The sequence below is a fragment of the Wolffia australiana genome, chromosome 12 (assembly GCF_029677425.1).
Source record: "Wolffia australiana isolate 7733 chromosome 12, ASM2967742v1".
NCBI lineage: Eukaryota > Viridiplantae > Streptophyta > Magnoliopsida > Alismatales > Araceae > Wolffia > Wolffia australiana.
The window spans coordinates 6,989,988-7,006,787 of NC_135846.1; the positions used below are offsets into that span (position 1 = coordinate 6,989,988).

At 41.6% G+C, this 16,800-nt stretch overlaps 2 protein-coding genes across 2 annotated transcripts; one reads left to right on the forward strand and one right to left on the reverse strand.

Moving 5' to 3' along the window:
• Positions 1–125: 125 nt before the first annotated feature.
• On the forward strand, positions 126–11,350 carry LOC144710033 (brefeldin A-inhibited guanine nucleotide-exchange protein 2-like). The gene is made up of 11 exons (XM_078583695.1): positions 126–1,415; positions 2,327–2,644; positions 2,743–3,091; positions 3,534–3,956; positions 4,034–4,323; positions 4,855–5,128; positions 6,868–7,379; positions 7,985–8,306; positions 8,782–9,121; positions 9,189–9,760; positions 10,557–11,350. The coding sequence occupies exons 1-11, from the start codon at positions 262–264 to the stop codon at positions 11,136–11,138; spliced, it is 5,136 nt and encodes a 1,711-aa protein (XP_078439821.1). The 5' UTR covers positions 126–261; the 3' UTR covers positions 11,139–11,350.
• A 1,611-nt stretch (positions 11,351–12,961) lies between these two features.
• Positions 12,962–15,956, reverse strand: LOC144710547 (PHD finger-like domain-containing protein 5A). Its single transcript, XM_078584355.1, has 2 exons — positions 15,837–15,956; positions 12,962–13,496 (listed from the first exon to the last, which is right to left on the reverse strand). The coding sequence occupies exon 2, from the start codon at positions 13,476–13,478 to the stop codon at positions 13,146–13,148; it is 333 nt and encodes a 110-aa protein (XP_078440481.1). The 5' UTR covers positions 13,479–13,496; positions 15,837–15,956; the 3' UTR covers positions 12,962–13,145.
• Positions 15,957–16,800: the final 844 nt, after the last annotated feature.

Consider the following 16,800-nt stretch of genomic DNA (forward strand, 5'->3'; position numbering starts at 1 on the left):
AGCTTCTTCGGGAGTCTCATCGTTGGATGAGGATCGGACGGTGAAGGGACGAGCACGGCGACGACAAGCTCAGTCTAGAACAATATACAAGTATTTATATATTGAGCTCTTCAGCGCTCGCGCGGAAGAAAGAAGGTCGCTTCTTCTTCTTCCTCTCGCTCTTCCCCAACCTCCTCTCCGTAGCTGGCAATGGCAGATCGCGAGCGGATCTGGTAGCGGCGACGAGGAAACAGTGCAGTTTCGGCTTCTCCATAGCCGGAAATGGCGTCAGAGGAAGCAGATTCGAAGCTGAGCAAGGTGGTGATCCCTGCGCTCGAGAAGATCGTGAAGAACGCGTCATGGCGGAAGCATTCGAAGCTCGCGCAGCTGTGTAAGGCCTTAATAGAGAAATTTCCAGCTCCAGATCCTCAGATTTCAGGTTCTGGCGAAGCGCCGATCGTTTGCAGTGGCGGTGGAGAGTTTTCTTTGTCAGATGCGGAAGCGATTCTTGGACCTTTGATCTCGGCTTGTTCTTCCGGATTCCTGAAGATCGCAGATCCCGCGCTGGATTGCTTTCAGAAGCTCATCGCGCATGGTTATCTGCGGGGGGAAGCGGATAATCCGGATTCGAAACTTCTTTTTCAAGTCATCGAGGCCATTTGCAAGTGCCGCGAGCTTGGAGACGACGCCGCCGAGCTCCTCGTGCTGAAAACTCTCCTCTCCGCCGTTACTTCCACCTCTCTTCGCATCCATGGCGATTGCCTGCTGTTAATTGTCCGCACATGCTACGATATCTACCTGGAAAGCAAGAACTCCGTCAATCAGACCACCGCCAAGGCTTCTCTGATCCAGATGCTTGTGATCGTGTTCCGAAGAATGGAGGCGGATTCATCCACGGTGCCGATCCAGCCAATTGTAGTCGCCGAGCTGATGGATCCGGGGGACAAGACAGAAGGCGTGCCCGATCCAAACATGGTACAGTTCGTGCAGGGATTCATCTCCAAGATCATGAGCGACATCGATGTGGTGCTGAATCCTTCCCCAATCTCTGATATTTCCATTGTTCATGATGGCGCGTTCGCATCGACGGCGGGGGAGACGACGAATCCGGCGGATTTGCTGGATTCAACGGACAAGGACATGTTGGATGCGAGATACTGGGAAATCAACATGTACAAGACGGCGTTGGAAGGGAAGAAGGGGGAAGAGGGAGGTGAAGGGGATGGAGATCGCGATGATGATTTGGAAGTTCAGATCAGTAACAAGCTTAGGAGAGATGCGTTTCTTGTGTTTCGAGCTCTGTGCAAACTTTCTATGAAATCGCCCCCCAAGGAAGCGTCTGCCGATCCGAATCTCATGCGTGGGAAGATTGTGGCACTCGAGCTCTTGAAGATTTTGCTCGAGAACGCTGGAGCTATCTTCAGGACAAGCGATAGGTGCGCTCTTCCTTAACTTTGCAACTCGGGTATATAGTGTCTTTATTTCATATACTATTTGTGCTATTTTTTTTTTTTTGAACAATAAGGAAGACCACCCGAAACCGGTGGCCTACCTGCTATCATTAACGGTAAAGATTTTGTACTAACAATATACAATCAAACTCAAATTGGCTATCCTCTCCCTCCACCCCAAATAGACTATTTGTGCTATTGATTTCAATGAATTTTCTTTTTCTCTCTTCCCTCTTTCTTTATTATCTTGGGAAAATATTTTGGTCCGCTTCAACGATAGGCTTCCCAGACGTCATATGTTGAGATGAAAATTTGTACAGTGCAGTGGTTTTTGCTGTTAAACCTTTGGAAAAATGTCATGGTATTTTTCTCCTTAACTTAACAACTCGGGTATTTGGAGTCTTTATTCCATATACTTCTTGTGCTATTGATTTCAATGAATTTTCTTTTTCTCTCTTTTCTCTTTCTTTATTATCTTGGGAAAATATTTCGGTTCGCTTCAAAGTAGGCATCCCAGACATCAAATGTTGAGGTGATCATTTGTACAGTGCAGTGGTTTTTGCCGCTAAACCTTTGGAAAAATGTCATGGTATTTTTCTCCTTGACCATTTTCGAGGAGTATTTTCTGCTTTCTATTATTAGCCAGGTACATTCGTTTATGATCTGATGTTTGGATATGGATTAGTTACCTGTGAATGATGGACAGGCTTGATTGGACATGATAGTTCAGAAGGATTATAATTTTGCTCAGCTGATTTTCATGATATGTTATATTATTTATTCGAAATCAAATTCTCTCTCATTTGGATTATGAACTTTAATTTTGTGACGTCACCTATGGATATGTGTGATTTGACCCATGTTAACGTGTCCAATTGTTCTTACTTTGCGTGCAGGTTTTTGGGCGCCATCAAGCAGTATCTTTGTTTATCCCTTCTGAAAAACAGTGCTTCCACTCTTGTAATAGTATTTCAGCTCTCTTGCTCTATTTTCATGAGCCTGGTTTCGAGATTCAGACCTGGTCTCAAGGCTGAGATTGGGGTGTTCTTCCCAATGATCGTCCTCAGAGTTTTGGAAAATGTTTCTCAGCCAAACTTTCAGCAGAAAATGATTGTCCTTCGGTTCCTGGATAAACTGTGCGTAGATTCACAGATCTTGGTCGACATCTTCATCAACTATGATTGTGATGTCAATTCGTCCAATATATTCGAGAGGTATTACCACCCGACTCTTCTAGTTTCTACTTCATCGTTTTTTACTTTTTGCGTTCTTTTCCTTGTAACAGTAATTTGGTGATAAATTGTTGAATCAGGATTGTTAATGGTCTCCTAAAAACGGCTCAAGGCATTCCGCCTGGTGTCACCTCTACTCTCTTGCCACCTCAGGAAGCAACTATGAAACTTGAGGCAATGAAGTGTTTGGTTTCCATTTTAAGATCAATGGGAGACTGGCTTAATAAACAACTTCGGATACCTGATTCCGGGTCTCCCAAAAGATCCGAAGTGGTAGAAAGCAGTGCCGAGAACGGAAATGACAATGGCACTTCTGATGGTAAAGCAGAAGAGCCTATGGAAGTGGCCAACTCTCATCCTGAATCTGCAAATGGCTCCCCCGAATCAGTCTCCTTTGAGCAACGTCGAGCGTACAAGCTTGAGCTTCAGGTTCTTTTCACTTGCATTTTCTCAAAATAGCGCAGTGTTTGGTGCGAATTGCTGTCCTTGACGACAAGTGACGATAGGACGATGACGTCTCACCATCGTCTTTCGTCATTTGGCAGAGTCATGAGGACAAGTCATCTTAATCATTTACACCCTTAAGGCAGAAAAATTATGAGGATAATATGATGACGTGGGGAGGACGACTTTATAATCTAAAATATATTTTTTACCCCTCTAAATAAGAGTCTCTCTCTCTCTCTCCTGATATCTTGCCTCATACGGATGATGAGTCATTCCTCTCCCACTGTAGGATGATGACGATTTTATCCTTGTCATTGTAAATACATAGCTAGGATCACAATGGTGATGTCGTCACACATATTCTAAGCATTGACAATGAAGATGGCTGTGACATAGGAGGCATTGACGGTATCCATCTTGACAGGAGGGCATTTCACTCTTTAATCAGAAACCAAAGAGAGGGATTGAATTTTTAATAAAGTCGAAGAAAGTTGGTGAATCTCCCGAAGACATTGCTGCTTTTCTGAAGGATGCATCTGGCTTGAACAAGACTCTAATTGGTGACTACCTGGGAGAGAGGGATGATCTCCCTCTGAAGGTCATGCATGCGTATGTGGATTCCTATGATTTCCAAGGAATGGACTTTGATGAAGCGATACAAGCCCTTCTACAAGGATTTAGGTTGCCTGGAGAAGCGCAAAAGATAGATCGGATAATGGAGAAGTTTGCTGAACGCTACTGCAAATGTAATCCGACGGCGTTCCGCAGTGCAGACACAGCATATGTCCTTGCATACTCTGTCATCATGCTCAACACGGATGCCCACAATCCGATGGTCAAGAACAAGGTTTGGCTTTTATTTGTCTTGATCACAGTTCAAATCTTGTGTAATGATCTTTTTGAAACTTAAACGCGATGGTGCAGATGTCTGCTGATGATTTCGTCAGGAACAACCGGGGAATTGATGATGGAAATGATCTTGGTGAAGAATATTTAAGATCTCTCTTTGAGCGCATTGTGCGGAATGAAATCAAGATGAAAGAGAATGACCTAGCCGCTGTGCACAGGCAAACTACGAATACGAACAGAATTCTGGGATTGGACAGCATCCTAAATATTGTTGTTCGGAAAAGGAGTGAGGATAAGTCAGAGACCAGTGATGAGTACATTCGGCATATGCAGGAGCAGTTCAAAGAAAAAGCCCGAAAATCTGGGTAAGCCTTCTTAAGTCTTGTTTCAGATCGATTTTATTTCTTTACAAGGTTTGATTGTGTTGGAACATGGATGAATCAGTCTGAAGGGATTCCTCATATAACTGATGCCAAACTAAAAAAACGTAGAAGAATTTCGTAAAAAATCAGAATAGGACTGGTTCGCAAATCAAAAGATAAATAACAAGATGCTTAAAACCTATCTGATTCTCAGAATGTTCATGCTATTTTCTTCACTAAGGTGCATGGGTCTCACTTTGTTTGATGGTCTTTGCGCCGCCATAAGTTGCTAAATCTTTTCTTTTATGGTGTAATGATGGGACTAATCTAGGTTTTTAAAAAATAGTCCATTAGTGTTTCTTATTGTCGGCTTTTAAGTGCTATATGAAAATAAGTAATGATAGGTAGTGAGGAACTGGGTAGCTTTTTCTCACTTTTTGCATCAAGATGTGACGACGACGCCCCAAAAGCATGCAAGAAAATAATATTAGTTTGACGTCCAATCTTACCGAATTTATCTTTGGTAATTTCCAGGTCGGCTTATTATGCAGCGGCAGATGTTGTCATTTTAAAATTTATGATCGAGGTGTGTTGGGCTCCAATGCTGGCAGCCTTCAGTGTCCCTGTTGAACAGAGCGAAGATGAAGTGATAATATCCCTTTGTTTAGATGGGTTCCGCTGTGCGATTCATGTCACTGCTGTTATTTCAATGAAGACACATCGAGACGCTTTTCTCAGTTCTTTAGCAAAATTTACATCTCTTCATTCAGCTGCGGATATCAAACAAAAAAATATTGATGCCATCAAGGTTTGCATTTTTGGTTAAATCAGTTGATTGTTAACTTTTGCTCTTAACCTTATTTAGTCGAATTGTGTGAATGTTTCTCTTTTTATGTTATTTTTATCTAACTTTTCTTGGAGGTCTGGGTCAGAATCCATCTCATCTTTAATTTTAAATGCCATCCTATTAATGTGTTGTATTTAGATCATTAATGAGGTATATTGATATGTCTAATTCGTTAAAGATCTTATGGAATTGGGACGGGCAATGTGATCTTGGAATATCGAGTACAATTGAAATGTAGCTAGTACAGGTCGTGAACATAGATGAGGAACGAAGATAGAAATGAGAGCTCCCTCTGGAGATCTCCCTCCAGACAGCAGCTGCTCTGGCTGCTCGGCTCCCGTGCTTGCACTGAACCAACTCTGACAACTTTTTGCAAAAATATAATATGCATTCTTCTCCCGCTCAAGCTTCAATTTTCGTTTCCCCAGACGTGCACATTTATCTGCATGTGTATCTAAGTGGCGAGCTTCCTCTTGAGCCTTCTGTGATACGTTCTTGAACGTAACATATACATATTCTTGTTTTTGGGCATTCATGTGGTGAGATATTTCTGCGGTTTAAATTTGTAATTTCTAGTCTCTTGTAGGTTTTACTTCAAAATTATTTCAGCGTCTTATTCAATGCTATAAATATTATTTGGGCTTTTTTGGAGTTTTGAGGTTTTCATTAATTCATTTGAGTACAGAGAAGTAATTGAATTCCTGAGTTTTATTTGTTATTAAATATTTACATGGCAACTTGACAGAGAATTTACGACATCCTGTGAGAGAGCTTTTTTAGGAAAGGAAATATTCAGTTATGTTCCGGTGGATAGGGCCTAACCCTATTAAGTGCATCATAACAGTTGGCCTGTTAGGTTCATACTCTGCTTAACTTTCTAGGATAATAGAAAAAAACTAGAGTACGTCTCTTGTGGAATGAAGGTTTTCAGTTTTCCTATCCATGCTTAACCAATTGTTCAGGAGAAAGGTTTTCAGTTTTCTTTTGGAGGACCTATAGGCAAGAGTGAGTTCAAGCGGCGATTGAGATTTTCCAAGGATTGGTTTATGTCTACTGCCTGATGAATTAGGCTAATCTCAGATTCACATCTTGATCTGGTTATTATATTATGATTTGATGAAGTTCTAGGAATGCTGTGGCTTCCTTTGAAGCATATGTTTGAGTTACTACAATGAAATTCCAGATTAACTCAACGTGGGATCTCCTTGCATTATTCAAACCTTCCTCTTTGTCAAGATGTTTATGAGCACCAAGTCATGGCATCAGTGCTGCTCAGAGCCATTCGTAGTAAATCCTTAATATATTTACCCTTTTTGCATTTTTGCATGAACACGTTAAATCACATTTTTTGTATTTTTCCGTCTTGCGTTATTGTTCCAAATCCTATTATAATACTGTCATCAACCGAATGATAAACAGTCAATTGAAGTGGTTCTAGCAACTGAGTGTAAACGAAGTTAGATGTACATCAAGGGTTAATTAGAACTGTGACAGTTATTTCCCCAATATTACTTTTCAGTTTCAAAGCATCCCATTGGTTTAATCCCACCGTAGTCAGCTCTTAATTGATTCTACCCCCAATTGATAAATAAGTTTGGTTCTTCCTCATCTAGTACTGAAACGGTTATTGATGTGATCCTCAAACATTGAATTTTACGATATTGAACAATTAAAGAATGCGGATTCATGGTTTTCTGTAGGCGATTGTAACGATTGCAGATGAAGATGGGAACTACTTGCAAGACGGCTGGGAGCACATTTTGACCTGCGTTTCGCGGTTTGAACATCTCTACCTCCTCGGAGAAGGGGCTCCGCCAGATGCAACCTTCTTTGGGCTACCTCAGACCGAATCTGACAAGTCTAAACAACAACAGGGCAAATCTTCTATTCTCCCTGTGCTTCGGAAGAAGGGGGCTGGCAAAATTCAGTATCCAGCCGCAGCTGTCAGAAGAGGTTCTTATGATAGTGCCGGTGTAGGTGGATTCTCTTCTGGGACAGTCACTTCTGAACAGATGAGCAACTTAGTATCTAATCTTAATATGCTGGAGCAAGTTGGGCCATCTGAGATGAACCGGATCTTCACAAGAAGCCAGAAACTGAACAGTGAGGCTGTGGTTGACTTTGTCAAGGCCCTGTGCAAGGTTTCAATGGAGGAACTCCGGTCAACGTCTGATCCCCGCGTTTTCAGCCTAACAAAGATCGTTGAAATCTCGTAGGTGTCCTGTCCGATGATTTTATTGTATAAGATGTAATTTTTTGTTCAATTAATCTGGAAGTAATTTTAGCCTAAATGTGTTTCATTCTCTAGATCCTTAAATGGTTTTGAGGTAAAAGCTTGGTTGAGTTGAAATATTGGCTATGTCCATCACAAGTTTTTTAAACTTTAAAAACCATAAAGTTTGAATTTCAAGTAAAAATTGAGGATCTTTTGACATACTTATTGGTCATTGTTAATTTCTTTTCTTCTTGTTCAGGCATTATAACATGAGCCGTATAAGGTTGTTCTAGTCAAAGATATGGCGTGCCCTTCGCAACTTGTTAATCTTCAAAATCTTAAAAACCTGATCAGCATATTTTAAATTTTAAGTGAAAATCCAAAATTGGGGATTTGATAATTTCTTTTCTTAGGTCATTTTTATATGTTAGATTTTCTATCTTTTCTTTTTGTTGGGCCACTAAAACATGAACCGTATAAGGTTGTTTTGGTTAACAATATGATCTTCATACCTCCTTAATCCTCGAAACCATGAAAACATAATCGACCTAGTTTGATTTCTAGTAAATCTCTGTTATATTGTCATTTTTTTGTTCTTCCAGGCACTACAACATGAACCGGATAAGGTTGGTTTGGTCAAAGATATGGCATGTACTATCTGAGTTCTTTGTCACTATTGGGTGTTCAGAGAACCTGTCGATTGCCATATTTGCTATGGATTCTCTTCGCCAGCTGTCTATGAAGTTCCTGGAGCGCGAGGAACTGGCAAACTACAATTTCCAGAACGAGTTCATGAAACCCTTTGTGATTGTCATGAGGAAGAGCAGAGCGGTCGAAATTAGGGAGCTGATCATCAGATGCATCTCTCAGATGGTCCTGACGCGTGTCAACAACGTTAAGTCTGCGTGGAAGAGCATGTTCATGGTACTTTTTTTCTGTTACAGAAATTTAAGAAATCCTTCTGCTTGTCTTCCAACTCTAATTTGCAATTACCCTGGAGCATAAATTCACTGAAATGACTGCATTAATTTTTTAATTGTAATCTCCGAATTTGTTATTGATGTTTTTAAACATCTAATTGTGGTAGAAGTACTTGTTCATGCTATCAAAAAATTTCATTCTTGAACAGTTTAAAAAAATATTTATCCTTCTCGCCTTACAACACCATTTCAGTAAAATTAAAACAGCATATTCCCTGAAATAACCTCATATTTTTGAGATAGTATCTTTTTAGATGAGCTTTTCTTAATTTTTTATCTCTATAATCGGGGGAAGTTCTTACAGAAACAAAGAAATCCTATTCCTGCTCGTTTTCCAAGTACACTTCAATTCAATTTAAACAACTTTCCTTAAAGAAACAAAATGTCTTCCTCAAATGATCTTCGAAATCAATCTCCAGGTGTTCTCAACGGCAGCCTTTGATGAACACAAGAACATCGTGCTGCTAGCCTTTGAAATAGTAGAGAAGATTGTGCGAGAGTACTTCCCTTACATAACAGAGACGGAGACGACCACCTTCACAGACTTTGTCAACTGCCTTATTGCCTTCGCCAACAGCAGATTCAACAAGGAGATCAGCCTGAACGCCATTGGCTTTCTCCAAGTCTGCGCCTCAAAGCTCGCCCATGGTGAAGTTGGAACGGGCCCAAAAACCAAGGACGTCTCTGGAAAGCCGAATGAAGCCCATTACTCCATCGACAAGGAGGATACCCAATACTTCTGGTTTCCACTGCTTGTTGGTGAGTGGGCACCTCCGATAAAAGTTCAATTTTCTCTGGTTTTATCAAATTTTTTTATTTATTTCAGGGTTGTCGGAGTTGAGCTTTGATTTGCGACCGGATATACGAAAAATTGCATTGCAAGTTCTCTTCGACACGCTGCGGAACCACGGTCACCACTTCACGCCGGCGCTGTGGGAGAGAGTTTTCGACTCTGTGCTTCTCCCCATATTTGACTACGTCCGCCATGCCATCGAACCCTCCGGTGGAGGCCAGCAGAAGGACGACACATGGAACGAACCGGACCAGGACGCATGGCTCTATGAAACAAGCACGCTGGCACTTCAGCTGGTTGTCGACCTCTTCGTCAACTTCTACGATACGGTGGGACCCCTGCTGAGGAAGGTGTTGACCCTGTTGACCAGCTTCATCCGGCGGCCCCACCAGAGCCTTGCCGGCATAGGGATTGCCGCCTTTGTGCGGCTCATTACCACCGCCGGTGCTCTTTTCTCCGAGGACAAGTGGCGGGAGGTTGGCCTATTCTTCCAGGAGGTGGCTGCCGCCACGCTTCCGGACTTCTCTGGGATCACTGCTCAGGGACCCGAGCTCGCCATTGCCGACGTCAGATGCCGAGCCGCTGTCCAGCTCTTGCTCATCCAGGTATTGCTTGTTCCGTCATTCCTTTGCAGGATTTGTCGTCAATCATGATGATGACGATGGACGATGCCAATGGATGATGATGATGAAAAGTTATTATCATAATCCGGTTTCCAAGAATCGTCGCCATCATCATCATCTCCATTGTCTATCGGTTGATGATTAATCAATCATCATTAGTTTCTCAAGCTAAGATATTAAATTTTAAAATGTCATCATCGTGGCCTTACCACTGTCATCTCCATCCGTTCTTTGGTTGACGTGGGAGTTGTGAATTTGTCGTCAATCAGGATGACGATGATGAACGATGACAATGGATGATGATGATGAAAAATTATCATCATAATCCAGTTTCCAAGAATCGTCATCATCATCTCCATCGTCAATTGGTTGATGATTAATTAATCATCATTAGTTTCTCGAGCTAAGATATTAAATTTTAAAATGTCATCATAGCGCCTCGAACTGAAGATATTAAATTAATCATCTCCATCCGTTCTTTGGTTAACGTGGGAGTTGTGAATTTGTCGTCAATCACGATGACAATGATGGACGATGCCAATGATGACGATGATGATGAAAAATTATCATCATAATCCGGTTTCCAAGAATCGTCATCATCATCTCCATTGTCAATTGGTTGATGATCAATTAATCATCCTCTTCCCGTCTCCTCATTACCATCATCATCAGTTTCTCAAGCTAAGATATTAAAAATTTAAACTGTCATTAATTAATCAGTTGATGATTAACTAATCATCCGTTCTTTGTTTAACGTGGGAATTATGAATTTGAGCAGGCGGGGACGGAGATGTTCAATGCGTACAAGGAGCGGCTGTCGGAGGCTAGCACAATGATGCTGTTCGAGGCGTTTCACGGGGTGGCAGTGCACGCTCGGCGGGTGAACAGGGACGAAGAGCTGAGGGCAAGGCTCCAAGAGCTCGGCGCGGCCCTGACGCAGATGCAGGACCCGCCGCTGGTCCGCCTCGAGAGCGAGGCCCACCTGATGTGCCTCGCGCTACTGCAGAACCTCGTCGCGGACGGCAGGCTCGGCGAGGCCGGCGTGGCGGCAGAGGGTCGCCTTGTAGAGCTCTGTAAGGGGCTACTTGAAGCGTACCTCGAGACGGCGGCGCCGTCGCCGAGGGCGATCCCGTTGGGAGCAGCAAAGAGGAGGGAGCTCGCGGCGGGCGCGCCGCTGGTAGTGGCTGCACTGGACGCCGTCTCCGGGCTGGCGGGCGCCTCGTTTGAGAACAATCTGGCAGTCTTTTTCCCGTTGTTGGCAGGGCTGATCAGGTGCGAGCACGGCTCCGGCGAGATCCAAGCGGCTCTCTCGGAGATGCTTGGGTCCCGCGTGGGCCCGGTTCTGCTCAGATCCTGCTGAAGTCAATGAAGTCAACCCTCTCTGCGTTCAGGTTTGACCGGCCCGGCGTTGACCTCGGTTCAGGTCAGTGTATGATTTGCAGTTCTGCATCTTCCTTTTTTCGTTCCCCACCCCCGCCCTCTATGATTTGCTCTCTTGGGGAATAAGGTGCAGGCTTTTATTCTGTCTCGAACCCGCATGATTCTCTCTCTAGTCATTCTTTTTAAGCTCTCTCTCTCAAGATCAACAGTGAAACTTCAGCATCATCAACCAGCCCAGGTCTGTACTATTTAATTATTCCCAATTTTGTTCGAATATGCATATTTAAGTTCGGTATAATTAGCCCTACCAATTTTTGTATCCCAGAGATAAATTACTTCGTAAAGAATGGAAAAGACACTCAAACTCTTGGGATGAAGTAAATAATGAGCTATCCCAGCCCATTCCTTAATCCATCAGTTCCCAAGTAGGGCGCTACTAATGTTATCCGATATCTGTTATCGAATTCCTCGATATTTGGCTATAGCTATCAATTTCAGATATCGATTTTGGATATCAGCTATAGGCATGCATGTGGAGTCTGGATACAGATAATGGATATCGATAACGATGATGGAATGGATAATGGATACTGAGAAGGCCGAGAGTGGGAGGAGAAAGGAGGCTGAGAGAGGGAGATAGTGAGAGAGAATGAGCAAGGCAAAACTGTCAATATTACAATAAGTTACTATATCCCACATCCAATATCCCACATCCAATGAGTTCAAAAATTGGATAAGTTATTACAATAAGTTACTTTAATTAATCTGATATCTGATATTGGCTATTGAAATCTAAATTTCTTCCATAATTGGAAAAGCTCGGAGATAACGGATACGTTGCCTTTAATTTTGGTTATCTGTTATCCGACAATAGGATATGGATAACAGTGCAGCCAATGTTGATCAAAACTTGAATGGAACCTTTACCATTATTGATATCAGATATCCCTTTCTATAGTTCCGGATCGTCCCGGATGTGGATGATGGATGGGATAGGACGAATTTTGTCCCGTTGGACGTCCAGAGTAAGTTCAGGGACGAAGGACAGGACGGTTTTTCATCAAACGAAAAAAAAAACCATCCCGTCCAATCATACAAGGACGATTTTTGTCCCGTCCAGTCCTCCCGGGACGAATTTTTATCCCGGCCTTCGTTCCGGACGAAAAAACCTATTTTATATTTTTAATATATTAATATATATTTTTTCAAGTTTTTTAGGGAATTACAGAGGAGAGAGAATCCAAAGGGACATATTTACAATTATTCTGAGCAGCGTCCATCTGCACACACGTAAAAATACAGGGACTTTGATGCAAAATGTCATAGCAAGTCCACGTGGCAACATCTCAACCTTCGGATGTAAATCCGACGGTTTTCCGTCTTGATTCATCCGTCCATCGTCTGCGACCACCGCACGGACGTTTTTTTTGTCCCATGGGACGAAAACCATCCCGTCTGGTGGTCCCGGGGACGAAAATTCGTCCCGAAATTCGTCCGTATCCTGTGATGAGACGATTTTTTTGTCCCGGAACAAAAAAATTGTCCCGTCCGCGTCCCTGACCTATATCCATTTCCGTAGTCAGTATCCCAATGGTAGCACCCTAGACCACAGACAGGATCCCTTCAATCCACTATCAAACACTCACTGGTATTATAGAAACATTGTAGAGAGATGGAGGAAGAGATAATGAACAAGAGCATAAAGAAATGAATGATGAACATGAACAAAGACAAGGCAGTGATTCGAGAGGCTTTATTCATGGGGTTCACATTAAGGCCCATGATCAGATAGACAACTAGGCGTTTAAAACCATGAAGCAACTAAGCACACTATGCTCGTATAAAGCCACAATCATTTCATAGTGAGGAGAGACTCGTTCTAATCCATGGGACAAATATGATTCCAATCCATAGGATGCCATCATCCAAGTATACTCTTCTCTAAGGAAAAAAACACTAACCCAAACATATTCAGTAGAGATCATGATCATCTCTTCTTAAAACCATACTTTTTGCGCTCATAGAAGAGGTCAGTCTTGGCGCTACCCAGGTTGACAATCTTGGGGCAGCCATCACGGTCCTTCTCTTGTTGAGTACACTCTTTGCAGTAGTAAGCATCAGAGATGCCGACGCCACCACAAATTACGCAGCGGCCCTGGAAAGATCCGTAATTGCACTCGTCACACACCCGCACGAGTGTGCATGGCCGCACGTACGAGTCGCAGACCACACACTTGCCGTCGCACTTCTCGCACAGCCGTCCGATTGCAATACCCGGCTGCTTCCGGCACATGATCAGATCTGGGTGATGCTTCGCCATGCTTTGCTGTTCCTATGCCTGGATGGAAGATCTTAAGATTATCAAAAAATAGATTTAAAATATACATTTTCCATTTATTTCTTTCATTCTTTTTGCAAGATATATTCCAATTGTGCCCAAGAATTTTAAAACTCGACGAGGTGGTCATTTTCCAGTTCTAAAAATAGTTGATAATTAGTGTCGAAGAACATCCCGCTTAAATGTGAAAAGTAGCACCCTGGCTATCAGCTATAGCTTTTAGCATAGGGAAAAAAATAGAATATCTTTTGTGAAGAATGATGAAAGATAACTTTATAAAAGGTAACAGGCTGAATGCTTATTTCTCAGCAGACTCCTCAGAGGAAATAAACAAGATTTTCCTAAAATAAAATTGTTAGTCCGTGTTACTTATTTTTGTACGTCTATTGCAATTGGGCCGCGATGTAAGAGTGGCCCACAACGTTTAAAATCCTTTTATTTCTGAGTCACTTATTTCACAGGCCCAGGCACGCTTTAGTTAAAAGTACACAGGCCCATATTGTAATAGTGGGTATAAAACTGGCTTAGAGAAATAGAAATGTATCTTTTGCATCTACATTTTAGGGTTGTTTCTAACCCCAACAGAACTGGCGATTGAACGCTGAGGAGAAAGAGGGAGATTGGAAAAATAACAAAAATAAACGCACATTTTTCTTCTAGACTCTCCTTCAGATGGGCAACAGAAAGAAAGAGATGGCAGCGACCCAGAAACATCAAGAAAAGAACGCTCTCATCTGTCTCTCTCTCACACACATAAATAAACAGACCCAGAGGCTTTTTTTTAAGATAAAAAAAAACAGACCCAGAAAGTTGCTCGCTTGTGTTAGAAAAAGTGGGAACAGACAAAGAAAATCAGATGAAATAATGAAGAATATGATTAAAACAACAAAACACCACGTTATCCTAAATAATATCCCTCTAATCTCTAAGTTGGGCATGATCAAAGATAGAGAGAAAAAGAGAGAAAGCTATAACCCTGGAAAACAGAGGACATGAATCCCTCATACCGAGAAAGTTGCTTGCTTTGGTTAGAGAGAATGGAAGACAGCTTGCATTGGTTTGAAAGAATCGCAAGAACTTGAAAAAAACATACCTTTTAGAGATACTACCCAGGGCTTGGCAAGGAGAAGAATATTACAATATTAAAAAAAGACTCTAAAGAGTACAGTTTTCTTCAATCGCAGTTTTCTTCTAAGTTGGCCAAGATGAAGGATAGAGAGAGAAAGAGAGAATCAGCGACCACCCAGAAACACCAATAGCATAGCTCGCTCTCTCTCTATTTCTAGTTCTGGGGTAGGATGGAAAGAGGGTTTGTAGAAAACAACGAAGATGAGCTGATGGTGATAATGATGGCGCACGGTTAATGATGATGCTGACGACTTAATCATCATTCGTTAAACCCAGTTCGGCCTAAATGATGAAGATTACGAGTGGAGGATGACATTTTGTCAGCGTTGTCCTCATCAAGTTTCCAAGATTCATTACCATCGCCCCATCAAACTGTCGATCGCAATTTCGTTAGTGAAGCCATCTATCGATGACAATAACTATTCCATACTTGTCATTGAGGATGGCAATGGCACGTACATTTTCATCATCATCATCCGCCAATTCCAGTGGAAGAATGGGAAAAAAAATGGGAGAATAGATGCCAATTCCAATGCATTGACAAGTAAAATAAGTTTTGAAGACAATAATTAACAAAGAAAACAACACATTTTTCCTCCACTCCTACTCTGGGGTCTAATCTACGCAGCACACTTCTCAATAAATAGAAAAAAAACACATCGCCAGGTTGGACTTGGTTGCTAATCGTTTTCGGATCAAAATCCCCACGCGTATAATTTCCCAAAGTCATGTACGGACAGGGAAGATGATCATATGACAAGGACCAATATAATATAAAAATCTAACTCACATCGGTAAAAATACCATACATTAGAATCCTTAAGTTAATATCATACCCTTCAGTCATACATAGAGTTTGATTCGAGAAAAAACGAGAAACTAAGGTCGCAATTTCCACCCTGAAAGCTATATTATGTAATGATACTGATGATATCGGGAATGGGCTGATAAATCATAACATTTCTTTCTGTAGAACTATCTGCTGAACTATCCACTGCTCTAACCGATAAGTATCTACAATTCAATCTTTTGCCCGAGCAATCGACGAAGTACAACGCGATTTTCAATAGTCTCTAATCATCTGCGTGACCATAGGCATGAGGAAGCGGCCGATGATATCGAAATAGTTTCTTAGAAATAACCTTTGGCAGAAATCCACAGACAACGATGAAACTCAATCGATTGAAAAGGAAAAAAAATAAAAATACAAACCTGAACTGGGATTTCTCTTCTGGGTTTCAAGGATCGTAGAGAGAGAGAGAGTCCTGAGGAAGAAAAGGCAGGCACGGCGGGCAAGTCAGAATAATATTTTGCCCGTCGTCTTACCTCTTTATTTCCTTCAGTAATTCAAGAGATAAATAATTCTCTTTTATTTTCCTTATTTTGTCGATTGTTTAAGCATAAACCTAAACCTATGAATAAACTTAGGTACAGTGTAGACTCAATATAAGAGGGTTTTCGGTTTAGCAAAAGCTATGAGCTTGGCCACTAGTGTCAGAAAAAATCGAGTGCAAAGTTGAATGATCAAAATCAAATTTTAGGTCAAAATATTGAGTAACATATTTTAGAAATTAACCTGAACAATACTATGTTTGTCCAACCGATATCCGTCCGATATCGGACAACCGATGTCCGATATCGGCAATAAAACCAGGACGGTGTCTGATATCGGATATCGGATATTGATCGATATCCGTCTTTGAGGTGTGGACGAATATCGATCACGGATACCGGTTATCTAAGGACGAGACGGATCTCAGATATCGGATATCGGTTGTAGATATCCGGATATTGAAACCGATATCCGGATATCGAAACTGATATCTGGATATCGATAACCGATATCTGAATATTTTTTCGGAAACCGTTGCAATCCCATATGGAAGATTTCTAAGATTTTTTTAAGGTTTAAATCCTGTCCAAACATTTTTCATATAAACCCCTGTATTATGTTGCATGAGCAAACAGATGCTGCCTATGACATTATTAGAGAAATGCCCCTCCGACTTTATATTCTCCAAATTTGAATAGGAAAACTATACTAAAATCAAAATTTATTCATTAAACCCCTATAAATAATTTATTTGGATTCATAATCGTGCGACGAGTAACCAATTTTTTTATGGGGAATAAGGAATATTCACAATATTTTCCTCAAAATTAAAAATTAAACTAA